At 46.8% G+C, this 27964-nt stretch overlaps 1 protein-coding gene across 1 annotated transcript; it reads left to right on the top strand.

The window, feature by feature from the left end:
* The first annotated feature begins 50 nt into the window (after window positions 1–50).
* HIF1AN (hypoxia inducible factor 1 subunit alpha inhibitor) lies at window positions 51–20136 on the top strand. The gene is made up of 8 exons (XM_030568949.1): window positions 51–258; window positions 3750–4000; window positions 6711–6859; window positions 7917–8062; window positions 10386–10492; window positions 10936–10999; window positions 12668–12778; window positions 14160–20136. The coding sequence occupies exons 1-8, from the start codon at window positions 79–81 to the stop codon at window positions 14202–14204; spliced, it is 1053 nt and encodes a 350-aa protein (XP_030424809.1). The 5' UTR covers window positions 51–78; the 3' UTR covers window positions 14205–20136.
* Window positions 20137–27964: the final 7828 nt, after the last annotated feature.

Below are 27964 nucleotides of genomic sequence, written 5' to 3'. Positions count from 1 at the left end.
TCTTTCTGTTTCCGGCCTCACTATGGAGGGGAAGGCGGGTGTTTCCGGTTCCGTGTTCCAATCCCGGTGTAGGCGGCGATGGCGGCGGCCTCCTCCTCGTCCGCGGAGACGGGGGGCTCCGGGGCCCGGGAGGAGGCCGAGGAGACGGCGGGGCCCGGCTGGAGCGAGTCGCAGTTCCGCCGTTACAGCTTCCGGACGCAGCCCATCCCCCGGCTCAGCCACAGCGACCCCCGGGCCGAGGAGCTGATCGAGAACGAGGTGCCCGGGCCGCCAGTCTGACAAGGGGCATTTCGGGGGTGAGGTGGGGAGCGCTGGGTGTGGGGAGGGTCCTGGGGCAGGATGAACCGTGGGGCTGCTGAGCCTCTGTCCCACCAGCCTGGGGCATCGCTCACACTGTGGTGCTGTGTCAAGCTACCCGCCTCTGACGGGTGTGGCACGTACACAACATCAACAGGCAGGGACACACCCAGCTGAGGTACATGAATGCTCCTCCCAGGCACTCATGAACCCACAACACAGAGGCTCTAGCCAGTTCCCTGCAGCCTAGGACCTCGGAGCTGTACCGTCTTGCCCTGGTCAGAAGCCTGAATAGTGTAAGTTCATTACCCAGTTTGTCTCTCCCTCGAGGTGGAGAGGGCACACACTAGCCCTTGTAAACGAGCAGAGATTTACCAAGTACTTCAACCAAAACACACTGTTTTAGGTGAAGTATGACACAGATTTATTAATTTTAGAAATATAGATTTTAAGTTGTTATAAATAGTTAGCATAGAGATCAAAGTTGGTCACCTAAGAAATTAAATACATTTGCAGTTCTGTAAACTACAGGATTTGAATCAAGCAGTGTCTCACCCTGACAGATGATGATGTTCCTCAGTTCACAGCCTGGGACTCTCCTCCAGCCAGAGTTGCCAACTTTGTGATTTGCAATTTGCCTATGTGTGTGTGTTTTCAACTCTCACTATGCCTCAGGCCCTGCTCCCACCCCATCCCAAGCTCCCACCCACACCCCACCTCTTCCTGCCCCTTCTCTACCCCCATTCCACCTCCCACCCCAAGTGCACTCTGCTCCTCCCTTTTCTGCATGCCGCTGAACAGCTGATTGCCATGGACAGGAGGTGCTGCGAGAGAGGGAGAGGAGCTGCTCAGTGGAGCTGCCGGTGCTGAGCTCCCACTGTTTTTTTCCTGTGGGTGCTCTGGGGCTGGAGCACCCCCAGAGTTGGCGCCTATGCCTCCAGCCCAGGACCACCCTCCTCAGTTCAGTCTTTGTCTTGTAGGTGTTTTTTTCCAGGTGTTCAGTTGTGGGGGGAGTGAGGCCAAATGATGATGTCACTTCCCCTCTTTTATAGTTTCTTCAAGCTTGCTGGAAAGATCTTTTGCTATGATATGGGTCAAGCAGTCACTGTTGTATATGCGGTTTCTCTGACATGGTTATTGAGAGAGTGGATTCTCTTCAGTAGCCATTGAGACTTCTGACTACTCCATTGTTGTATCTAAATGGCTGGTTGTGGGTCTTCCCAATCTCACAACATATTTCAGTAACACACACACAGCAAAACTTCATAATCTCACATACAATGATAGTACATATAATCCAACAGAATGTTAATGTTCAACAGGTCAAGCCTTTCAGAATACCTCACAAGGCATACTTTGTACAAAACATGTCATTATGACACTGCTGAATATGGGGGTTAAGGGTGCTGCTTTGAGGTACAGAGTGCAACGGGGGGGCACTAGGTGTGGGGGGCATGGCACTAGGTGATGCTGGGGGTGTGTGGGGACAAGGCCCTGGAGTGTGATGAGTGGGAGGCTGGGGTTATGAGGGCTGATGTTTATCTGACAAGGAGTATGTGTTTGTGTGCGGGAGATTATGTGCACTGGGGGTTCCTGGTGAGCAGGTGTGAGCACCCACTGCCTAACTCTGGATGGGCGTAGCAGCCCATGGATTTATGTGCTGTGGTTAAAGGGCTCACGGAGTAAGTCTCCAAAGGCTGTGAGCACCTAGCATGAGAGCAGGATTTCTAAAGGTAGTATGTGTGATAGAACTAGGAGTAAAGGAGAGAAGATCAGAGAGGAAATGTAGGTTAGGTGTGGGGAAAGCTTTCTGAAGGAGAGAGATTTGGGCTGTGGGATCACCTCTCAAGAGAAGCCACTTGAGTCATTGCTGTGTACAAGATCATACACTGTAAGCAGTGCTTTAATTTCTTGTGTTGTAAGCAGCAACATTAATATTGAAAGTAACTAATTATCATTTACTTTTCACGTTGGCTGTTTCCCTTTTTTCGCAATTTGGACATTGAAAAATTAATGGTGTTTGTTTTCCCATTTTGTTTATAGTCAGCCTTTCTGTCAGTTGCTGGCCTGTTTCAGTTGCGAAAGCTTCAGGGAAAGTTAGATCTTTGTTCTGGAATGTAAATCATGAGAACTTTATTTTGTAATGTTTTTACAAACTTGGACATGCCACATTTGGGTGTTGTCACCAATTTGAAGACAGTACTGTAGGGACCAATCCTATACTCGTCGTCATGGTTCAAAGTAGATGGGATTTAGTAAGGCTTCCCCATCTTCAATGTCTACGAAATGAGTGAGGTACTTGGGGTTTCATGGCAGCAAATTCATAAGAAGGGAAGTGGGCATGCAAGTTTCCGGCCTTGTCCACACTACGGCTTATGTTGATATAACTTGCGTCACTCAGGGTGTGGAAAAGGCATCTTCCGCGCCCTCCCTCCCCCGAGTGACCTACATTATACCGATCTAAGTGCCGGTGTGGACAGAGCTATGTTGATGGAGATGTTCTCCTGCCGACATAGCTATGGCCTCTTGTGGAGGTGGCGTTATTATGTTGACAGGAGAGCGTCTTCATCTAATGCGCTACAGCGGTGCAGCTGCATCAGTGCAGCTGTGCCGATGTAGCACTTCTAGTGTAGACTAGCCCTTAGAAACATGGCGTGATTCTTAGGAAGTTTGGGGAGTATATGTGGAAAGAAGTATGGAAAAGACTGGAGTGTCTTCAGGTAACTGTTTATGGTGTAGGGGAGATAGATGGAATTTCTCTCTAGGGAGGATTCTGACTACACCTGTGTCCATCTAGGAAATGGGATAATCTCTGCTATCTCTTTGCCTGTGCCTCAGCCTGATCTTTCTGTTGGAGGAGGACTAGACAAAGACTGGTTCCTTTCAGATTTCAGCACTGCTGCTTAACTTACAAAAGGGGCTTCTAAGGATCAATACAAATATTTCTACCTACTTTCCTGGAACTCTTCTTCAGCATCATTCCTAGACCCACCAGTCCAGGAATCAAACTCAAGACCACTATAAGGTGGTGTGGAGTATTCATATCCTATCTCATACTCTGTGTATTATGGGAGTGTCTTATCCTTAGTACTAGCTGCTGTCTAAGTCAGAATATTGGACTAGAAAGACCATGTGATATAACCAAATAAAGTAATTTCTGTATCCTTCCCTGACATGCTTCTATTGCTGGTTTATAGAGTTGATTAGTGGCATCTGGCATTCCTTTGTGAGTGTGTCATGAGAAAGTGGTGGCTAGTTCCTAATTTTTCTTGTATTTTTGGCAGTCTGTTTATTTGGGACTTTCTTCCTCCTTCCCAGACCCTGTTGCCTGATTTTCCTCCTCCCCCTTCCTAGTGCTTCGGAAGGGAAATTGTATGGTTGTGATAATGAGTTACTTATCTCCCAGTTTCTCCAGAAATCCTTGAACCAATGTGCTTTCTTTTGCTATCTAGGAGCCAGTGGTCCTGACAGATACAAACTTGGTGTATCCCGCCCTGAAGTGGGACCTGGACTACCTCCAGGAGAACATTGGCAATGGGGATTTCTCAGTGTATAGCGCCAGCACATACAAGTTTTTGTACTATGATGAGAAGAAAATGGCCAATTTCAAGAACTTCAAACCCAAGTCGAACAGGGGAGAGATGAAGTTTAGTGAGTTTGTGGAGAGACTCCAGGAAATACAGCAGCAAGGGAGTGGTGAGAGGTAGGTGATACTTGGAAAGCTCTCCAATTGTACTGGTTTAATTGGGTGATAGGTTGAGGTTTAGGCACTGTAAATGATTTGAGAGCACATTTGGACCTGCTTTTTTTCATCTTCACTATGATTTTTCCTCCTCAGTTTCAGTGTTGGAGGCAGGTGGTCTCAGGTGTCCTAGGGTTGGTCATCCACTTGTTAAGTGTTTCAAAGATGTCTGTCTACATTTATCACAGAATTTTTTAGTGTTTGCCTGATTGGACTTTCATGTTCTTTGGTGGGACTGCAGTGCTGGGTGAAAGATGCTTTGCTTGGCAGCACTGAAGGCTAAAGGCCATGATGCCTAGAAAAGTCACCCACTGGCAATCCAGCTTTTCCCATGCTGCCCCACCAATGTATGCCAGCTCTGGCTTGGCAGATGGGAATGGTGTTCAGTCTCTGTTGCATGGCCTCTTTTCTGACACTGCTAGCAACGGTGCAAATTAGTGGCAGTTGTGCTGGCAATATTTATGTGGATGCTTATCCACTAGCAACTAGACTTATCCCAGCAGCTGCTTTCAACAGGCCACCAAGCAGTCACTGGATGGTAACAACTTCTGGATGCTATTAACCTTTGCCAAGTTTGAACCAGGTATATACTACCCAATTGACCTGTATCCCATTACCAGTTTTCAGAGCCATTCAGTTCCCCCTCAGGTTTTTCCCTTTCAGATGGTATGCCAGAACCTATCAGAGAACTTAAGCAGCTTTGCTGGTGAATATGGGTATAGAGTGTCTAATGCATGTAGTGCTGAGATTGCAGTGACAGAGGCTCTGATAGCTTGGTCCCCTACAACTAAAGGCATCTTGGTGTCTGACCAGCTGAGATCTGAGGTTGATGTGCTATATTCCCTCACAGACATTCTCCCACAAAACTCTTAATCAGAGAGGCCCCTCTGGTGGTTAGTGACTGAAAGTAAGTGGAATAGTAAATTTGGGGGATATTGATTGATGTTGCTTGACTGTACAGTCGCTTGCTTGATGATAGATTGGGATATAAGTTTCCTTCTCATAAGAACGGCCGTACTGGGTCAGACCAAAGGTCCATCTAGCCCAGTATCCTATCTACCGACAATAGCCAATGCCAGGTGTCCCAGAGGGAGTGAACCTAGCAGGTAATGATCAAGTGATCTCTCTCCTGCCATCCATCTCCACCCTCTGACAAACAGAGTCTAGGGACACTATTCGTTACCTGTCCTGGCTAATAGCCATTAATGGACTTAACTTCCATGCATTTATCCAGTTTTCTTTTAAACCTTGTTATAGTCCTAGCTTTCACAACCTCCTCAGGCAGGGAGTTCCACAAGTTGACTGTGTGCTGTGTGAAGAAGAATTTTCTTTTATTTTAAACCTGCTGCCCATTAATTTCATTTGGTGGCCTCTAGTTTTTGTATTATGGGAACAAGTAAATAACTTTTCCTTATTTACTTTCTCCACATCACTCATGTTTTATATACCTCTATCATATCCCCCCTTAGTCTCCTCTTTTCCAAGCTGAAAAGTTCTAGCCTCTTTAATCTCTCCTCATATGGGACCCGTTCCAAACCTCTAATCATTTTAGTTGCCCTTCTCTGAATCTTTTCTAATGCCAGTATAGCTTTTTTGAGATGGGGAGACCATATCTGAACTCAGTATTTAAGATGTGGGCGCTCCTTCAATTTATATAAGGGCAATAAGATACTCTCCCTCTTATTCTCTATCCTCTTTTTAATGATTCCTAACATCCTGTTTGCTTTTTTGACTGTCACTGCACACTGGGTGGATGTCTTCAGAGAACGATCCATGATGACTCAATTTCCCTTTACAGAAACCATGTTGATTTTTGCCCAACAATTTATGTTCTTCTCTGTGTCTGACAATTTTATTCTTTACTATTGTTTCAACTGATTTGCGCGGTAGTGAAATTAGATTTACTAGTCTTTAATTGCCGGGATCACCTCTAGAGCCCTTTATAAATATTGGCATTACATTACCTATCTTCGAGTCATTGGGTACAGAAGCAGATTTAAAGGACAAATTGCAAACCATAGTTAATAGTTCCGCAACTTCACATTTGAGTTCTTTCAGAACTCTTGGGTGAATGGCATCTGGTCCCGGTGACTTGTTACTGTTAAGTTTATCAATTAGTTCCAGAATGTCCTCTAGTGACACTTCAATCTGTAACAGTTCCTCTCCTGCTGCACTTGCTGGTTAGTGTTTCTTCTAGCCGTTCCTCTGAGATCTCAGAATTTGTTTTGGATTGCTCCAAAGCCCCACTTACCCAAAATCCTTACTCAACCGATTCCTGTTTGACCTAAATTAGATTTAATTTCCTCCTATGGTGGGAACATTTCCTTTCCACAGACGCCTACATTTCTTGTAGTTTTCCTTGCCACTGTTGTTGGTGAGAGTGTAGAATTTCTGAAAGAACTAGATCTCCCCCATCTGCACAAAGAGCTGAGTGGGACATGTAATTCTCCAGGCAGTTCCTGAGGTTAACTTGTGATATTGGTCTCCTCTTCACATGTTCCACATACATGAAATCTAACTGTTGCTGTTAGTGTGGAGGGTGTGTGTGTGTGTGTGTGTGTGTGTGTGTGTGTAGGGAAGACAGGGAAAGACATCTCTCTAAGGGTGGATGAGAAGATGCCTGTGTATCGATATGCATGCTTAACACTTATTTTTCCCCTGGGAAATACAGGTTGTATCTGCAGCAGACTCTAAATGACACGGTTGGAAGGAAGATTGTGGTGGATTTCCTGGGCTTTAACTGGAACTGGATTAACAAGCAGCAAGGGAAGCGTGGCTGGGGGCAACTGACTTCCAACTTGCTGCTTATTGGCATGGAAGGTAAGCAACCAGTGTTGATTCTGAATAGCATGAGGGAGACTTGGCTAACTCTGGGGAATTTCAACTCTGGGGGTCACCTTCAGGTGAACTTACCACTTGTTTGCAGAGTCTCTGAAACAGCAGAGATAGCTTTAAGGTGGACTCCTTGTACACACAATCTTTAATTTATGTTATGTGGAGAGAGGATCAGGAGAGTATGCCTCTGCTTGTGGTTGCTGGAAGATAAATTTCTACGTGTCTAATTACTCCCTGAAGTATCAACTCAGATACAGCCAAGAGTTGTGCAATGTGTTTTGAGCTAATAGTTGATGTAGCCACCCCTGTTTCTTACTTGAGCACTTCATAGAATCAATAGCTCAGAGTGGTGTCCAGGGTTTGTTTTAAGGGCTGGCTGACTCTGAAGTCTAACTGAAAGAATCAGTCTTGCTAACTATCTCACTGCTGGTCAAAGTATCAGAGAAAGGAGAGGGACAGTCATGTTATGAAGACCTGCTGTGCGGGAAATGTCATTTGGGATCTCATGGGAGTGGAAAGAAGTTTGTGAGCAAAGCATGCAAATGTACCACTATCTTCCCCTCCCATAGAAACAGCCCCTCAAGGCCCTTTTTAGAGAGGGCTGTTTCTATGCCATATTTTCATCTTACTTCCTCCAGACATCAAGGTTCTTAAGTTATTGGGTTTCCTTAAAACAAGTTCTTTTCCACTCTTGTACTCAAACAGCTGAAGAGGTTTTCTTAAAACTTTCCATAAATGTTACTTTCGGGCTGAATGTCAGGCTGAGACCAAGTTGGAAAAACTCATCCTGAAAAGTGAGAGTTGGGAGCAACTGAGAATGGGGGTTAAAACGGAAACCGTTCCGTAACTTTAACTCTAGCAGTTGCTAGCCCTGCTGTAATGCGTGGTTTGTAAGGTGCTTTAGGATCCTTTGCTCCATATAGTTCTATAGACATGTATGGCAGTTTGTTGTTGGTGTTGCCCCCATGAGGCCTATCACCTGTTCCTTTGCCCGAGCCTTTAAAGTATATGTGAGAGATTATCAGTCTCTTTCTTTGTGCAGGGAATGTGACACCAGCTCACTATGATGAGCAGCAGAACTTCTTTGCACAGATTAAGGGCTACAAGCGGTGTATCCTGTTCCCGCCAGATCAGTTTGAATGCCTCTATCCTTACCCTGTGCATCATCCATGTGACAGGCAGAGCCAGGTGAGAATAAGATCTATAGTAAACTGGATCTATAGTAACTCTTCATTTAAAGATGTCCTGGTTAACGATGTTTCATTGTTACATTGCTGATCAATTAGGGAACATGCTCGTTTAAAGTTGTACAATGCTCCCTGCTTTGTCCACTGCTTGCAGGAAGAGCAGCCCGTTGTAGCTAGCTTGTGGGGGCTTGTAACCAGGGTGGACCGGCAGCCCCGCATCAGCTCCCCTAAGTTCCCTCTGCTGCAGCCGCCCAGCAGGCTATCAATCGGCAGTTCAGCTGTCCCTCCCCACTGTCGTGCTGCTCCTGCCCTCTGCCTTTGAGCTGCTCCCAGAGACTCCTGCTTGCTGTGAAGGAGGGTGGGGGCTAATGTCAGGGTGTCCCCCTCCCCCTTGTACCCTGCTTACCCCTTCTCCATATAGAGAAGGGAGGGGGCACAGATGGAGAAAGACAGAGAGAGCCTGGGGCAGCAGCTGCTGTCTCAACTTCCTGATCCACTTAAAAAGACAATGCACTAAAGAATGGGTCAGGCTTACTTAAAGGGGCAGTGTGCATCTCTCTCTCCCACACACAAGGTGTGTGTCTGTCTGCTATGCTGTCTCCCCTCCCTCCTGTTCGTGCTGCCTTGATGAGAGGCTACATTAACAACGTGTTATCTCTTGAGGGCTCAGACAAGTGCTAGTTCATCATTTAGCAGCAAGGCACTTCCTGGGAAATATCCCTCCCTCTTCCACCCTCTAACTTCACCACCTCAACCAAGCTTCATAATCATCATAGCTGTGAACAGTATTAAATTGTTTGTTCAAAACATATACTGTGCGTATATCTATATAATATATAGCTTTTTGTCTGGTGAAAAACATTTTCCTGGAACCTACCCCCTCTCCCCCCCCCCACCCCCCAATTTACATTAATTCTTATGGGAAATTGGATTAACTTAACATCATTTCGCTTAAAGTCGCATTTTTCAGGAACATAACTACAACGTTAAGCGAGGAGTTACTGTATTCCCTACTACACACCGAGAAAGCACATGCATAAAAATCACTAGCTCCATGGGGAATATGCCAGTATCTATACAGCGTACCAGTGCCTGTCCTGGTGCTGAGCCATTAGAGCACCCACACTAGCTGTTACCTTTGGTATCAGTATGTGTTGTTAGAAAATGGGCCTCAGTTGTGCATCAGAGTTATGAATTAGACTTCTTTATCGTCACTGTGAGGCCATATATTTTAGTGGTTGGAGCCGACCAAGCTCTAGCTCTGAGTAGGGCACGTCAGTCTCAGTGCCTCAGTTTTCCCAGCTTCTGTCTAGCACACTGGTGTTCCGAAGCTGAATGTTGGTGGTACCTTGAGATGCTGTAGAAATGCCAAGTGTTGTTCACTGTGCTTTGGGTGTTTGAGTGATGCATTTGTCAGCCATAGAACATTACTCTTCTGGAATGGTACCAGTATTATTATTTTGTTTGCTTTAGTCCAAAGACGTTTTTCTTTGAGTCATAAGCATTGTCTACTGAAGGGAAATAGCAGGGACATTGCTTCCTCTCTTGTACCTATCCCTCCTCCCCTCTTTCTCTTAATGATTTAACAAGACACATAATTCCAAGAGATCACATGGTAGCCGTGTTAGTCTGTATCCTCAAAAACAACAAGGAGTCCAGTGGCACCTTAAAGACTAACAGTTATTTGTTAGTCTTTAAGAGGCCTAGGGCTGCCCAGAGGAGGGGTCAAGGGGGGCAGTTTGCCCCGGGCCCCACAGGGGCCTTGCGAGCCCTGGCCCGGCGGCAGTCCGGGTCTTCAGCTGGCATTTCGGCAGCGGGGGGCCCTTCAGTGCTGCTGAAGACACGGAGTGACTGAAGGGCCCCCTGCCACTGAAGTGCCCCGCGAGCCCTGGACCAGTGGTGGTCCAGGTCTTTGGCAGCATTTCAGCGGCGGAGGGCCCTTCAGTGCTGCTGAAGACACAGAGCAACTGAAGACCCCCCCGCCACCGAAATGCCGCCGAAGACCCGGGCCGCTGCCGGGTGAGTACATGCGCCGGAGCTCCCCTGCTTTTCCCCAGGCCTCCTGAATCCTCTGGGCGGCCCTGAAGGTGCCACCGGACTCCTTGTTGTATTCCAAGAGAGCTACTCGATGCAGATGTGCCTTAGACTGTGCTGAGGAGTTGGAAGTGTGTGGGACTGGTACGCTGTATTGGAATGTAGCTGTTGCACAGGACAGATCTGCAGGGAGGATCTGCAGTAGAGGCTGTTGTCTGAGCAGAGTGCGCTCCTGAATTTCCGGCCTCTGGCTGATCAGTGCTGCATCCTTGTCTCTCTTGATCTGCTAGGTGGACTTTGACAATCCTGACTATGAGAAGTTTCCCAATTTCCAGAACGTGGTTGGCTATGAGACAGTGGTAGGCCCGGGTGATGTGCTCTACATCCCTATGTACTGGTAAGGAGGATCCAGTGAGCTGGGCTGAGTGGGGGAGGGATTTAGACAGAAAGGGTGGTCTTTTAGTTAAAGCATTGCACTGGGATTCAAGAGATCTCAGCTCTTATTTCTGGCCAAGCTACAGAATTGTAGTGAGATCTTGGACAAGTCTTAATCACTCCATGCCTCAGTTTCCCATCTGTGAAATGGGAGTAATAATATCTGCTACCTCTGAATGTTGAGGATAAATATGTTAACGTGCATGAGGCATTCACATACTACAGGGAGTTGTGCTCTAGCAATACGCATTTAAATAACTAAGGGGAGTTGTTCAAGGGATTGTGCTGGTGACTGAGTGATATGCCAAGGTGCCTTTCCTGCACTCTGGCCTGCATCCAACACGTCGGTCTGTGTAGCTCATTTTTTTTATAGTAACTCTCCCATTTTGTATGGTTTCCATGCAGGTGGCATCACATTGAGTCTCTGCTGAATGGGGGAACCACCATCACTGTGAACTTCTGGTACAAGGTAAGCATAAGTCCATCTGCACTCCTGTGATAGCCCATTATTCAATAGGATTCCCACTGTCTCAGTGGCACCCCAGCATGAAGATAGGATGTCATACTTTGCCAGGCATGGAGAACTTTACTGCCTGAATCATAGACATGTAGGGCTGGAGGGGATCTCAAAGGGTTATCTAGTCCAGTGGTCTCCAAACTTTTTTGATCGCGCACCACATCAGTAAAAAAATTTTGAGCATGTACCCCTAATATATGTATATTTATTTATGTATAAATTATATACATGTACTACTGTACTAATATATTATGTACATTATAAAACATACACAAAAAATAGAAATTAAAAAGGGATGAGAGATGAAAATATTTTTTAAATTTTTTTTATTTTTATTTATTAATGGCACAAAACCCCTTTTTGCGCGCTCAAAAAAAATTAATAATATTTTTTAGTGAGAGCAATGTGATTGAATATGCTTCATTATTTCTGAAAATCTTGGTTTCACACTTAGTGATACAGTGATTTGAAGTTCTGGATTAGGTTTAGGGTGCGGGAGGGCGTTCAGAGTGGCGGTTCAGGGTGGCGGTGTGGGGTCTGGGAGGGAGTTAGGGTGTGGGAGGGCGCTCAGGGTGGCGGTGCGGGGTCTGGGAGGGAGTTAGGGTGTGGGAGGGTGCTCAGGGTGGTGGTGCGGGGTCTGGAAGGGAGTTAGGGTGTGGGAGGGCGCTCAGGATGGAGGTGTGGGAGGAGGCTCAGGGCTGGGGCAGGCAGGAGGTGCAGAGCACTTACCTGGGGAAACTCCTGTTTGGTGCAAGGGGTGTGCAGGTGGCTCTGCACAGCGCGGCACTGCCCCCATGGCCTCGAATGTGGGAGCTAACACCACCTCCCTCATCCCCCCGCCAGGAATGCAGGGGCTTTAGGGGCTGCAGGGCCCTGGGCTAAGGGGGCCCCGGGGCTCTGGCCTGCAGCTCTAAAGCCCCTTTCAGAATGCGGCTCTGCGAGCACGGGCAGGAGGACTCAGGAGGAGCAGGGGCAGCCAGCGGCCAGAGAGAAGCGGCGCTTTCCCCTTCAAAGCCAGCTGGAGAGAAGTGGGGCTTTGAAGGGGAAAGCACCGCTTCTTTCCTGCCGCTGGCTGCGCGGCTGCCCCTGCTCCTCCAGGGGCCGGAGGACTCAGGGCCGCATTCCGAAAGCAGCTTTAGAGCTGCAGGCCAGAGCCCAGGGGCTCCCTTAGCCCAAGGCCCTGCAGCCCCAAAAGCCCCTGCATTCCGGATGGCCTGGCCTGGCCCAGGGGTGGGGGTTGGGGACAGCTTCCCTGCTTGCTCCCGGCCTCCTCTGTCCCCCCCCCCCTTTTTCTTCCTCCAGCGACGCTCCTCCTGCCACACCCCCAATGGATCCTCTTGCACACTCCACTTTGAAGACCACTGATCTAGTCCACCCCTCTGTGCTGAGGCAGGATAAAGTATGCCTAGATTGGACTATCCCTGACATGTATTTTTCTAACCTGTTCTTTATCTTGTATATAGGGACTTATCACTCGCAGAAAGCTGGTTTCTTCCCCTGGGAGCATTGGGGTATTGCAGTTGAATAGCCAGGGTGCTTGGGTATGAGTGGCATTGTTTGCTAAGATTGGGGTAAGGCTGAGGCATTTCAGGAAGAGGTGTTCTTTCTCTTTACTTTCAGGGTGCACCCACCCCAAAGAGAATTGAGTATCCCTTAAAGGCTCATCAGAAAGTGGCGATAATGAGGAACATTGAGAAGATGCTGGGAGAGGCCCTGGGAAACCCACAAGAGGTAAAGTAAAAGCTAGAGATGCTGTCACTGCCATTGAAATGTCCAAGTATGGACTGCAGAACTCTGGATCTCAGCAAACCATCTGAGGCTGCCTGTGATATTAATGGGGATGGGTGAAACAGCACTAGTGGCAATTCTTCATCCCCTACCGTTACAGTCCTTGGGGCCACAAAAGGCTGAGATCCTCAAATTACAGTGTCTGGGCTGATGAGTACAACCCGTGGAATAGTGTAAAAATTGGGAAATAGTCTCTGCTGCCCATAGCTTGCGCTGTTAGGTTGTGGATGCTGGAAGAAAAGCATGCTGGTCAGAGGGACTGATGACAACATTAAGGTGTGAGATTTCAGGAGCAGGGGGAGTGATAAATAAATGTTCCATAATCAGTTTTTAGTGAGATACATTTATTTTTTCTCTAGCTCTGCCGAATTGAGAGAGATTTGACCTCTGAACTGACTCATTTTGAATACCACCTTGCTCTCCCCCTCACCCCTCCACTTAAGTTCCGATATGATTTTTACCAGCTGGCATCTCAGACCCAGTGGATTAGACTGGAAATCAGAATCTGGTTTTGAAGGGCTATTATCTCTTTGGTGGAGGTTGAAATACTGGGTGCTGAATACAAATGTTTTTGTGGCCAATAAACCCTTCCAAGCACTGGTCCTGTACCACTGATTAGTGCAAGAATATTTTAATCTCTGTCTAATGTCAACAAATGTTCTTTATCCGATTTGCCTGCTATCTGGATGATTCAAAGAAAAATGCCTTTCATTACTAACACATGAGAGATTCCTTCCCTGGCTATGCACAGGGAATGCTGAGGAATAGGAGCAGCCTTGACTGCAGGCCAAACCTTAACACTGAGGGACAAGTATCGTCTTCGCTTTCTATAATGTTTGTGATTTTTAAGTGACCTCCCCAGAGTACCTTACTGGTGATACAGCAGAAATGTATCCACTCCAAAATAAAGCAGTTCCTGTTCAGTGTGGCATAAGATTAGAACAGGAAGTGAAGAAAACTGTATCCAGTTGAAACTGCAGGTGAGATTTTGTGTAGGAAAGTTGTCACTATTGGCTAGGACACTGTGGTCAACTCTTGTGGAAGATGCAAGGGGATCTTTAATAACCATAAGCAATCAAGACTCATTTGACATCTCCTCTGAATCATACCAGGAGATTGGTTCACTGCTAACCTGGCAGAATGACCAGCTCCGCTTCTGCCCAATCTGTGTTCCTCTGAGATCTCCTCTGGCCTGGCCTGGCCTGGCCCAGCTTAGCTTGTGGGAGTTAATGGGTTAACAGCTTGAGGTAGTCAGGCTGCAGGCTGTGCTGTCCTTGTTGCTGTGCGCTTGCCATGGCTAACAATATGTTTTTGTCTTGAACAGGTGGGTCCCCTGTTGAACATGATGATTAAGGGTCGATATGACTAGTCCCTGGCCGCCTGGGTGACTGACGGTGGAGCTGCTTCGTTCACGAGTAATGGAAGATACTGAGCGCTAGTATTGCACGCAGCACTTAAGACTGATGGGCTCCTGGCCCATCTCTGTCCCGTTCCACAACTATTAAGGGGACTACTGGAACTGCAAAACCATTAGCCCACCTCCTTCCCCCTTCCCTCACTGTCATCCAACTGAATCTCCCAAGAAAGAACCTGCACTTAGTGAGCAAGAATTCCGCCAAGACGAGGAATGTGGTGTCTGGCACTCGAATGCTTTCCTTCTTTGGATTTTAATGTAAAGTGTTGAAAGAACAGTTTGGAAGGGAGCCAGGAGTGGTCTTGTTTCCTCCGGCCCAGTGGCTGGATTTCTGTGATGGTGCCGGCAGTGGACGCAGTATCCCTGAAATCTGGGACAGTCAGTCGGATAGCAGGAAGCCTTAGGTTCCATGATCCTGTTGTGTTAGAGGTCTTGTCCTTGCTGGGTCCTGGCACCGTTGGACAGCAGGAATGAGCATGTGATGACTTGTTTGAGGAGAAACTGGAAAGATGGTTTGGAAACCCCCCTGCTCCCCGCCAAGATGCAGTGCTCAGGGTATTGGGAGCTTGGTACCTAGCAGGGTGATCAAGTTGAATCCATGCAGTGTGTGTGCACACACCACCACCCTTTGAGTCCTGCCTCTGTCAGATGGGTCACAGGAAACCTCCTCTCTCCTGTTTACAGCATAGCTCTTTGAGGAGTGAAGGTCTCCCTCTTTTCTCTAAAGCTGCAGCATGGTTAGAAGTGTATGTAACATGGTGAGGGAGACCGACATTGAGGGCACTCACCAAGTCTCCCACATTGGAGCCATGTCAAAATTCATCTCCTGGGGCCCTGAGACTGATGAATGCCCAGTTAAAATCAGCTTCCCTTTTCTCCACCAGGGGGTGCCGGCTTCCTGGACAAAACACAGAAAGTGCCCTTTACTGATTAACTCTGTGTGTTATGTTGTGAGGCTGTTGTGTTTCTCCCTTCCTTGTCTGGTCACGTGGGAGGCGGGGAGACTCTGTTTCATACCTGTGTTCATTTTGTTTGTATCCTTTGTGTTCTAATACTTGGCCCAGCAGTTTTCAGAATGAGAAGAGAGAAGCTACAGGAGCAGCAGAACTTCCTTTTAAAGTCCTGGCAATCGCCCTGAAAAGCCAGCATGCCTTCCTAGTCCTTTTCCTTGCAGAGCCTTCCAAACTCACATGAAGCCTTGCCTTGCCTTGCACTGCTTTGCTGTTCCTGGGGGGGAAACTTGTGTACTGAACACAATTGTAATTGATCATCAAGATTAGAGAAGCTGGCTTGGATTCCATCTAATTCACCCTGCTGACCAGGGAAGGCTGTTCGCTTCACTGTGTTTCCTAGTGCTTTGTCTCCTTGCCTGCTTGGGGCTGATTGTGACATTTGGGTTTCTGTGGAGTGTGTAGCCCAGGGAGGAGATGTTGTTTGGGAAACAGAATGATCCATGGCTTGCCATGTCCCATCTTGTGCTGGGACGACTCTTGTACTGTTTACTGTGAACTTCTCTTGTGCAGGAATAGAAGAAAGACTTAGCAAAACTGAGTTGTTTGACAGCATCTGGATGGAGTTTCAGTGTCTAGCTGTTGACCATCGCTATTTGTGGCTCTGATACCAAGAGAGGTGCTACGGGACAAAGCAGGTGTCTTGTTACCAAACACCCTTGTATCCCTGACTTAGCAGTATGTAACCAAGGTCAAAGAGAGCAGCAGGAGACAAACTTCCTCTCCGGAGCACTGTCTAGATCAGAATGAAGGTCACTCAGCTGGATGCGTGTCAACGCTCCACCTTGGGGGAGGGAGGAAGGACCCTCTTCTACCTCTGGCTGAAAGTGAAGCCTTCCCAAGAGGACTTGGTGTGTGCAGTGTCTCTGCCCTTGGTTGGAAGACACTCAACTAGAATCTCACCTGCGTGCCGGTGTTGGGAGCACAGCAGTCTCAGCCAGTGTTCTGAGCAGCTCATTGGGCACCGCCAGCTCCTGAAGCCCAGGCTGGGAGTTCCAAGGGGCTCATGAAGGGACAGGATGGTAGATCTGGAACCTTAGAATCCTTTTTTCTTTATTTGCCAAAGGTCTAACTTTGAAGTGTCAGAACAGTTTTTGCTGCACTTGACTGGCATGAAAGCTCAGTTTACAATGCACTGATGGACTCTTTTTTTTCCCCCTCTCCCTTTCCACCCTGTGCTTTCAGTGCCCCTGCCATGGTCTTGGGAAGCTGTGTGTGTATGTATGTGTGTGAGAGAAATACATGGTACCTTCTGAAATGTAGTTCTTAAATACAACCAATGCTGAACAACAGAAGTGTGTGGCTTTTATTCTGTATGAGTGCTGCTCCCTAAAGGAGAACGCCCCCAGGGAAGCATCTAATCAGAACTCCTGTGGGAAGCAACATGGAGCTGTCCACCCAGGCTGGTTGCAGATGGAGGTTAGAACTCAGGACTCTTTCACTTCAAATTGTTTGAATGAATTCAGCGCAGGTGAAAGCTGCCTGATTGACAGCCCTAGCGTCTGACATCCTTTATCCCCAGAGCAGGTGTAGCAGGAGTAATAGCAGTGCAAGCTGGGAACACTGCCCCTCCAAGCAGCCTTCTCTTGATCTGAAGGAACCATGCCTCTAAGAGTGAGAAGGGAGTCTAGTATATGCTGATTCAATCCTTAACCTCTGAGAGCACTGTCAAGTGTAAATTGGTCCCCTTTGATTTATGGCCTTCAATACAGATTCTTATCCTTTGGCAACAAGCATGAGAACTTTTTCCAGAGACCACCCAGTCACTGTCAGGTAGTCATGACTGTCAGTCAGCCCCAGCATGTGCTGGAGATGCAGGTGCTGCGTAGAGATGAAAAGCTGCATATCCCATTATCAGTCCCCTGAGCCATCTCATCCCCATTGTGCAATCAGCCAATTCCTCACTTTATTTGGTAAGCAGCAGATCTGCACCTGGAGGTCCAGGTTAGTATTTGTCTGTGGGAGCTTGCCTGCACATGCTTCTGGTGTGCATCAACGCCTACAGGTGTTGCCTTGTGTGTGTTACACTTCCAGGAAATGAGTACATACAGGCCTGGTAGCTCATTATCAACTGTTGTGTTTATTCAGCCATCGGGGAAACCTCAATGCATGGGATTTAATTTAGGTAACTACTGAGCAGGTGTAGTAAGCTGGGGAAGGGCTGGGTGGGCAAGATCAGGGCACTTCATGAAGGTGTCTTGGGAACTTCCCTAACCCAATGTTCTGATTGGATTTTTGTGTTTAACCTGTAAAACAAAACTGCAGAATGAGGGTGGTGAGTGTGATTGCTCTCAGGTCTCTTGGTACCTATGTTTGAATGAGAGAAAATGGCAAATATGAGGTAGTGGGAGTAGGGGGCGGGTGGAGAACTGGGCAGCTGGGTGACAGAGGTACTGGCAGTGGGTTATTTGGTCTGAGGAGCTCTAGCACGGTGCAGTCAGGTTATGGGTATGTGTGAGAGTGCCTGGCTTGACCCTGTCTAGCGTCTGTGCTGTGAACATGCTTTTTATGTGAGTAACTTACTTTGGTGACAGGCCACAGTTCAAAAATGTCCACTCGCACTTTGGTGGCCACTTCCATCCACTGAACACAAAGCACCTTACAAACAAGCCTCACAACAGACCCGAGAGGGAGGGATTAGTCCATTTTTTCCAGATGTGGAAACAGACACGAAGGTGAAGTGACCTCTGCAGAGTGTGTGTGTGTGTGTGTGTGTGTGTGTGTGTGTGTGTGTGTGAAAACTCTGAGAAAAACACCCTTGATCTGACTCCTATGTGTTTAATTTACATCTTTTTCTTGTCTCTTCTCTAGTTTGCTCTTTGTCTTCACCCCCTCTCCCGTTCTTTTGAAGACAGATTCTCCTAGGGAAGCAGAAGGCCTCCTTTTGGCCATTGGGTTCCAGGCTGTACGTGCTTTCATGGCTGAACAGTGTCCTGTAGAAAAGTGGCAGGTTGCTACTGCCTTCATACAGATGAACTGCCCTGTGGCTGGCTGCTTTAAGAGGCATCAAGGGAGCAGGGAGGTCAGGCAGTGGCTTTCAAGACATGGTGTGCAGTCCATGATCATGCAGCTTTCCCAGCTCCCATAGCTACGGCTTTTTGTTTCATAGCTTAATGTGCCGCCCGGAGCCATTTGTTAAGCCTCACAGCCATCATGTGAGGTAGGAAACACTGTTTTCCTTCCCCAGGGCTTTCCTTTAGTCTTCACCTTTATATTTATATATCTCTGCTTCCCCCTCTGCCTCCTTCACCTCCTTTTTGTAAGGAGTTTCCTGGTGCGTTTCAATGGCTATTGGAACTCACTTCCCTCCAATTGAAGAGCGTGGCTTCTGCCACCACGGTGTCTTGGGAAGTTGGAGGTCAGCGGGAAGCTTCCATCTGAGGAGGCGAGCCGTCACCGCCTCCATTGTGCATTGTTTTGCTCTGCTGCTGCATGGGACTGGCTCTGAGATGAGCAAACCGAGGAAGAAGGAGGCAAAGCTCTCGCTGTGGTGAACACATGCAAAGTAAGTTCTAATTACTGCCTTGCAAGTCAAATATTTGTTGTGAGTAGAGGATTAATTGGCGGGGGAGGGAGCGGAAGTGGAGGCTCTCGGAGTGTAAGTGGAACAGATGCCCGGACGCCTTGGGGAAACGCAGCTTTCCTCTACAAATCAGAGCTTTAAATTACAAGGCTTTTACCAACGAGAACAGTTGTGGGAAGTCGTCTGCTCTCATTTGCGTAATGGCTTCTGTCACTGGTGATTAGACACAGGATGAAGGAAAAGAAATTTGACAATTAGGAATGAGCGATCATTAATCAGAATCTTTGTTAGGAGATTGCGAGAAGGGAGGAAAAATATCCCACAAACAATGGAAGCCACCAACTTGGCTACCACAGTGCCAGGCATTCCACAGCAAGGCAGCCTTCAGGCATGCAACTGGGTGTGTCAGTGTTGCTCTACAGCACCTCCTCTGCCCAGGTGAGGAGTAGCATTGAGGGGCTGTGAAGGGGACCACAGGCCTACTTCTGCTTGGCCAAAAAACGTTCAGGGAATCACCATGCGTGAAATCTTTCTCTTTGGTCAGTACTTCCCAGCCAACTGCTCTGTAAGGAAGAGATCACATCACCAGTCCATCTCCCTGCTACATTCAGCCACCTGGACTCAGTTCTTAGGGCCCTGCTGCAAACCTCCAGCAATAGGTGTGTGGACAGCTTAGCCTTGCAGAGAATTTTTCCTGAAGCCTCACTCAGATCAGTGGCTCACAAGGCAGAGAAGGGCCAGAGGGGTCTTGATTAACACATGTAAGATTAGGATGGGCAAAGTGAATGCTGCTCACGCTCCCTTCCTGACGATGTTGCAGCATATGAGAACAAGGAAGCGGTTGATGGATGCATGACAGGCAAATAAAGAAGGGGGTGGTACCCACACAGCCTGTAGCCTCTCTCTCATTCACTAGCACAGGACATCATCCAGTCACATAACATCAATGGCTAATTTGACCAGTGCTCACTAAACTGCCCATTTGTCTGCATCTCCTGCAACCATCTCCTTGGATGCTGCCACTTCTTTCATGGAATGTCCTCTCTGAACTAATCCATTAGGTTGCTGCACTCTCCTTCAGATCTCTCCTCTGGACTCACTTCTGTAATGCCAAGAAGAATGTAGCTGGCAACTAATGGGTATGTGGAGTAGCATTGGGGGATAGCAAATAGGTGCATATTTTTAAAAGCATATTATATCCTCTTGTATATTGTGATTGTCTTCCTCCTCTTTGTATGCTCTTTGTCTCGGATTTGTAATTTCTGCTGTCTTCCTCTCTGTGTGATGTAGGTGCTACTGGAGTACAAGTAGTATCTGAAGTTCTGGATGCTGAACAATAAAGGCTTTCAAAGCTCATGCTTCAGTATGACAGCTGACTGCTGCATGGCTCAGGAAGGAATTCTCTCCATCCTGATAGCAGTACACAATTAGCTGTGAGCTTCAGGGGTGATGGGCTCTCTTTCCTTTGAATCACTGGTTATTGGCAGGAGCAAGATACCAGACTGACATGATAGACCCGTTCTGTGATGTGTTCCAAAGACCAAACACCATAGAGAGGACCAGTATGTAGGAAAGGAATCGCTTAAACCTGTTCACACTCTGGTTTATAGGATCACCTTTGAGTTGGAGTGTTCACAAGAGGCCAGGAAGCATAGATCCATAATAAAGTTAAAGGGACATCATTAACTGGTAATCTAGCTGGTTTCAAAAAAACAAGTTTTGTGTTTTCCATCTTGCCCTCAAGTTCCCCAGCCAATTTTTGTGTATTTTACCGTCTCATATTCCTGTTCTTAAAGCTTTTCTCTCCCTGTTGCTGTGGGCCAGACCTCCAAAACCTGAGAAATGGTAAAAATTTACTGTGCACAAAAGTACTGTCAATAGGGAATAAACTGATTTTTTTCCCTTTGAGCTCTAAGTTCTAACAAGCCTAGATATTACCTGCATCAGCAGTAGATAAACCAATTTCAGACACAAATATAGTAGTAAATACTGATATGGTGGCATCCAAAGACCTCAGAAGGGGTTGTAGTCCCATTTTGCTGAGTGCTGTACAAACGCATGACACAATGTTTGCCCTGTAGGGCTTTGTGGGTGTTGCATTAATCTTGAAATGCATAAAAACAACGAGGAGTCTGGTTGCACCTTAAAGACTAACAGATTTATTTGGGCATAAGCTTTTGTGGGTAAAAAACCCACTTCAGATGCATGAAGAAGTGGGTGTTTTACCCACAAAAGCTTATGCCCAAATAAATCTGTTAGTCTTTAAGGTGCCACCGGACTCCTCGTTGTTTTTGTGGATACAGACTAACATGGTTTACCCCTCTGATATTTGAAATGCATGTTTTCCTGATTCTACACAGTGATAAAAATACAGTGGGCTATAGCCTATCTAAACCAGTTTAATCTTCAGAAAACTGACCTTTAACCACCCGCTCCCTGTCCAGAGCCAAGCTGCCACCCAGGCTTCTTGTCTCCCTGTTCACTGCCAGATTTCTCGCCTCCTGGAGTGGGGAGCTGGATGAGGCAGCATGGAGCCCTGAAACTGACAAGACTGCCAACAGCCAATGTAAATAACACAGTGTCTACAAAGACACTAAACCTTGTCCTAACTACACCTACAAGAGGCGTAGGGCTTATGTCAAGGTGGAGTAGTTATGTCTGTGTAGTAGGGCACTTATGTTGGCAGGAACAAGATTGTAGTGTAGACACTGACATAATTAGGTCAACGTAACTGCCTTACATCAGCCTAGCTGTGTAGAGCAGGCCTGTGAGTGCAGCACCTTACACAATGGAGCCCCAATGACTGTTAATACAATTCTCTCTGAAATGCCCAAGGGGTGTAGCTGTACAGTCCCTCCTACACACTGCTCATTCATCACCATTCGTGGTAATGGCACATCTAGTTTTCATTAGAACATAAGAATGGCCATACTGGGTCAGGCCCATGGCCTATCTAGTCCAGTGTCCTGTCTTCTGGCAGTGGCCAATATCAGATACTTCAAAGGGAACAAACAGGGCAATCATCAAGTGATCCATTCCTGTTGTCCAGTCTCAGCATCTGGCAGTCAGAGGCCTAGGGCCACCGAGAGTATGGGGTTGCATCTCTGACCATCTTGGCTAATGGCCATTGATGGACCTATCCTTCATGAACTTATTCATTATTGAAGCCAGTTATAGTCTTGGCCTTCGCAATAGCCTGTGGGCAAATCAGAATGAAGATAGGTCTTTTTTCATGCTCCAAAGTTAGCACTGTTCTAAGGAGCCTCTGCCCTTCCCTTCTGCCTTTAGGAGATCCAGGCCTAGTCCTGGCTGTGTGATAACTCCTACCACTTATATGGCAACCATCAGCAGCAGATCTCCAAGTTCCAGATAGCCATTTATTAAGCATCACAATAACCCTGTGAGGTAGGTAATTTTACACAAAATAGGGCCAGCTAGTAAGCTTAGGGAGGACTAATGACCTACCAGAGTTTGGCAAAAAGCAGCACATTTATTATACTGAAAGCTCAAAAGAAGAGGGGGAGGGGTCACATTCACACTCGCATACTCACACTCCCAGGACAGGCATGGCACCGAAGATGTCAGGATCCTTCAAGGTAAGCATCTCACAGCGCAGTGATGGACGGTGCGATGAAGGTAAGTCTTCCCAAGGCACAATGAAATGCAACACAACAAACCACTTGCCAGTTGGTCTGGGCAAAGGGCCTTCATGAGAGGTAAAATCTTGTTAGTGCACTGTTGAGCACATGTCCCCTTCCCCTTTTAAGGACCTGCTCCTCATGGCCTGCGACTAGAGATGACTTGACCGTGTCTTGTTGGTCATACTCCACCTCGGGCAGTGTCCATGCACTGGGCATGTGATCACTGCCTAACCAGAGCCCCAGAAACCTTGTCTACCTTGGAGCAGTTCTGATCATCCAGCTGCTCGAGCAGCCCGTTCATCCCACAAGCATTCCAGAAGGGTGAAGGAGGGGAAAGCCACTTCTCAGGTACTTAGAGGGAGAGCTGACAAAAGGGGTGGGGGAAGGTGTAACAGATCTTTTGAACATACAGGTTATACAGAGCTTAATTATACAGAGCATGCAGATCACTGCTGCTCCTACAACCGTTAAGTAGAACAGTGATTGCCTCTTGCCACAGGGAACTCAAGCAACTTGCCAAAGGCATCACAGCAACTCACTAGCAGAGCTGGGACTAGAATACACATGCCTGTGAGGTAGGGTGACCAGATAGCAAGTGTGAAAAATTGGGTCACTTTTTTTGTGGGGGAGGGGGTTATAACTGCCTATATAAGACAAAGACCCTAATGTTGGGAGGTCTCGTCATCCTAGCCTGAGGTCTCCTGGCCGTTTCCATACCATGGAAATACAAATATATTAGAAGCAAGAGGAAGATCAAGGACAAAGTAGGCCCATTACTCAATGAGGGAGGGAAAGACAATAACAGAAAATGTGGAAATGGCAGAGGTGCTTAATGACTTCTTTGTTTCAGTTTTCACCAAGAAGGTTGGTGGCAATTGGATATCTAACATAGTGAATGCCAGTGAAAATGAGGTAGGATCAGAGTCTAAAATAGGGAAAGAACAAGTCAAAAATTACGTAGGCAAGTTAGATGTCTTCAAATCACTGGGGCCTGATGAAATGCATCCTAGAATATTCAAGGAGCTGACTGAGGAGATATCTGTGCCATTAGCAAATATCTTTGAAAAGTCCTGGAAGATGGGAGACATTCCAGAGGGCTGGAGAAGGGGCAACTATAGTGCTCATCTAGAAAAAGGAAATGACAACATGGGGAATTACAGACCAGTCAGAAAAATAATGGAATAAATAATTAAGCAATTAATTTGCAAACACCTAGAAGATAATGTGATAACAGTCCACATAGATTTGTCAAGAACAAATTATGTCACACCAACCTGATAGCTTTCTTTGACAGGGTAACAAGCCTTATGGATAGGGGGGAAGTGGTAGATGTGGTATATCTTGACTTTAGTAAGGCTTTACTTTTCATGATGGTTTCATAAATAAACTAAGGAAATACAACCTAGGTGAAGCTACTACAAGGTGGGTGCATAACTGGTTGGAAAATTGTTCCCAGAGAGTAGTTATCAGTGGTTCACAGTCATGCTGGAAGGGAATAATGAGTGGGTTCTCCCAGGGATCAGTTCTGGGTCCAGTTCCGTTCAATATCTTCATCAATGATTTAGATAATGGCATAGAGAATACACTTACAAAGTTTTTGGACGATACCATGCTGGGAGGGGTTGCAAGTGCTTTGGAGGATAGGATTAAAATTCAAAATGATCTGGACAAACTGGAGAAATGGTCTGAGGTAAATAGGATGAAATTCAATAAGGGCAAATGCAAAGTACTCCACTTAGGAAGGAACAATCAGTTGCATACATGCAAAATGGAAAATGACTGCCTAGGAAGGAGTACTGCAGAAAGGGATCTGGGGGTCATAGTGGATCACAAGCGTAATATGAGTCAACGGTGTAACACTATTGCAAGAAAGCAAACATCATTCTGAGATGTATTAGCAGGAATATTGGAATATTCTGTCCAGTTCTGGGTGCCACATTTCAGGAAAGAAGTGGTCAAATTGGAGAAAGTCCAGAAAAGAGCAACAAAAATTATTAAAGGTCTAGAAAACATGACCTATGAGAGAGGATTGAAAAATTGGATTTGTTTAGTCTGGAGGAGGGATGACAGAGGGAACATAACTGTTTTCAAGTACATAAAAGGATGTTACAAGGAGGAGGGAGAAAAATTGTTGTTCTTAATATCTCAGGATAGGACAAGAAGCAATGTGCTTAAATTGCAGCAAGAACTGTTTAGGTTGGATATTAAGAAAAACTTCCTAACTGTCAGAGTGGTTAAGCACTGGAATAAATTTCCTAGGGAGGTTGTGGAATCTCCATCATTAGGGCTTTTTAAGAACAGGTTGGACAAACACCTGTCAGGGATGGTCTAGATAATACTTAGTCCTCATAGACTTCAAGGTCAGAAGGGACCATTATGATCATCTAGTCTGACCACCTGCACAATGCAGGCCACAGAATCTCGCCCATTCACTTCTATAACAAACCCCTAACCTACATCTGAGTTACTGAAGTCCTCAAATTGTGGTTTGAAGACCTCAAGCTGCAGAGAATCCTTTAACAAGTGACCCGTGCCCCATGCTGCAGAGGAAGGTGAAAAATCTCCAGGGCCTCTACCAATCTTGAGTGCAGGGGACTGGACTAGTTGACCTCTCAAGGTCCCTTCCAGTTCTATGATTCTATGGCCCCATGGTACAATAGAAAAGTGTCAGGGGTCCCTCCCATCTAGCTGTAAAGAAAGGGGAAAGTGGTCATGTCCCCCTATACCTGCTTGTGAGCCCCAGGTTGAAGATCAGACAACAGAAATTAAGTCAATCTGAACATGCTAAAAACTGATCTTACTGATGCTGAGCTGCAGGACTGACATGCAGGTCTTAATACAAAGGGGGGGGGGGGAAAGACAATTCTGAGTTCAGCCATCCTATGTTCCATGAACTTACTTCCACCACTGTGGTGCAATAAACTGTGACACAAAACAGGATCGGGGTAGAAATCTGGATCTCCAGTTGGAACCACTTGCCAAGGGTCATGATGGATTCTGCACTGGTGGAAATGTTTAAATTAAGATTGGATGGGTTTTTTTTTCCTAAAAGAGATGCTCTAGTTCTGGCAAATTAATTCAGGAAGACCTATGGCCTGTGATCAGTCTAGAAGAAGATAATGAAAATGCAAAAAAGGAAGGAAGACGTCAGAATTACTTCCTGTTAGCCATTTTTCAGCGTTTCCTTTGGTTTTGGGCATTCTCAGAGCTTTAGCATGTTGGCTAAGTAATAGAAAGGTTCCACAGTTTCTCTGACTGGCTTTTTAGCTTTGTGTGTGGTCTAGTTCTTTAATTAGATCAAACCAGACTTCTACTGAGACTGCGGTAGTAGCAGCATCAACAACCTGTAATCTGTGAAGCCCGTCTGAAACCACATGCAATTGTTTTTGTAAACTTAATTGCTTTACAGCGAGTCCCTTGTTGTGGGAAGCATGTGTCATGTTCTGACTGATGTGTTCAATGGAAACTTAATGTATGGTAGCTGGATAAAAATGTAGAGACAAACTTTAGAGATTGTAGTGGGGTGGTCACCCCGTTCATGCCCCAAAGTTGCTTAAAACAGCCCTGGGAGAGGGCTGGGGTAAAGCTAGGCTAATTGGGGGAAGCAGCCACAGGTGGGGCCATGCCCCAATCAAGCCACTGCTGGCCCTATAAGAGGGCTGTGGGCCAGAGACTGGGGGACACTCTAGCTTCAGGGGGAGAAGGAGCGGGCTGCCTGGAAGCTGAGAAGGGTAGCTAGGGTGGAGCAGTGCTGGAGAAGGGCAGAGGGAACTGGGGAGCTTCAGCCTAGCAAAACCCCAGGCTGCAGGCCGAGTTAAAGGCCTACAAATAGGTACTGGGGCTGCAGAGAGGCAGTCCACAGATAGGCAAAGGCAGCAGGTCCTAACCTCCCTTGCTGATGATGAGTGGTTTACAGACTGCAATCTGCCCCAGGGAGTGGGGGCTAGCTGATGACTGGCAGTAGATACTGAGGCAAGGTGGGGATAGAGGGTTGGGGGTTCCCCTGACAGGGGAGAACCAGAGACAGTAGGTTGCAGCTGGGAGCAAAACCCTGAAGTAGAAGGGCACTGGAGTCCAGGAGGGACACGGGGGGCCAGCAGCAGGTGAGCCAGCAACCTGCAGAGGGCGCTCTGGGCTGAAAAGAGCTAATTCCCGAGACAACCAGCAGGAGGCGCCGCACTGGTGAAATGTCACCCCACCACAGAGATGTATATATTTTAAGGATCACTCTGATTGTTTTCTGACCTTCTGCATAATATAGAGTTTCACCCATGATTCCTGCAGCCAGCCCATATCTTAAGGTTGAGCTGGAGATATGTGTTAGAAAAAGATCCCATCTTGATTTAAAGCCTTCAAGCGGGGGAGAATCTACCACATCCCTAGCTGAGTTATTCTGGTGGTTAATTACCCTTGAGGTTAGAAATTTCACCTTATTTGAAGTTTCAAACTATTATTTCTAGTCTTCCAGAGTGTTCCACCAGTGTCAGTGGGAAGCTGGACCATTGGTCCTCTTTCAGATTGATTCAACCAATTACGAGGCCCCCACCCCTTTTCTAAGCCATGTGAGCTCAGGGAAGGAAGAAACCATTGCCCAGAAATTCAGTCAGCAGGAGCAGAGAAGAGAAGGTGCACAATGCAAGAGTTGCTGATGTTATCGGCGGCCAACTAGTCTTTTCAGTCTGGACATTTCCCTCCATCTCCTAGCTGGGTGTTTGTTCCAATTTCCTCCTCACTCCTTCTGCCCTCCATGCTTCCATTCTCCCCCTTTCGCCCTGTAGTCCCCTCCCTTCGTTGGCATCTGTTTTAGCTAACTTCCTCCAAACATATCCCTGCCCTGTCCTCCCAATTTAAAAAAGCTGCCAAAAAATCATGCACTGTTGTGACACTTGCAAATCATCCCACCCCATCACTATACTCTCATGAAATCCCTTTCCTCACCTTTTGTCTGGTCTGTTTAGACTGTAAACTCTCCAGGGCAGGGGCTGTCTCTGATTTTGTGTCTGCCCAGCACCTAGCACACTGGGGCCCGGGTCAGCACAATCGTAATTCAAATAATAAAATAAATTGGTAGCGGCTGCGAAATAGTCTTGATCTTCTTGTTTTAGTTTACATCTTTCTCAGCCAGGGTTCAGTAGTGTGGCAAGCTCAAATTTCAGCCTGGTTGGGTATCTGCACCTGAGAAGTTTGCTAAGAGAGTGAAAATAAGAAGTTGAGAGAGTGGCTAAAACTTCTTTGCCATATACATTTTTTCTGCATTCTTTGATGGGGATCTGCAGCAGCTTGGATACAATACTCTGCTCTTCCACTTCAACAAGCAAAGTTTCCTTCAGTGGCTCAATTGATCTTGAAGAGGCTGGAGACACCGATTTTCTGCTCATTTTGAGGTAAGCAGGAATCTGTTCTGTCTTGCTACTTAACAACTCTTGACAATGTTTACGCCTTACTTCAGAAGAATTATCTGTTTCCATTACCACTTTCCTTCACTTGCTCCTTTCCTATCGCTTCCTTCAACTCTAGGCTCCAGAGAAATTCATGCATGGA

The sequence above is a fragment of the Gopherus evgoodei genome, chromosome 7 (assembly GCF_007399415.2).
Source record: "Gopherus evgoodei ecotype Sinaloan lineage chromosome 7, rGopEvg1_v1.p, whole genome shotgun sequence".
NCBI lineage: Eukaryota > Metazoa > Chordata > Testudines > Testudinidae > Gopherus > Gopherus evgoodei.
The sequence above is the reverse complement of the archived record's forward strand: the minus strand, read 5'-3'. Positions and strand labels throughout refer to the sequence as shown.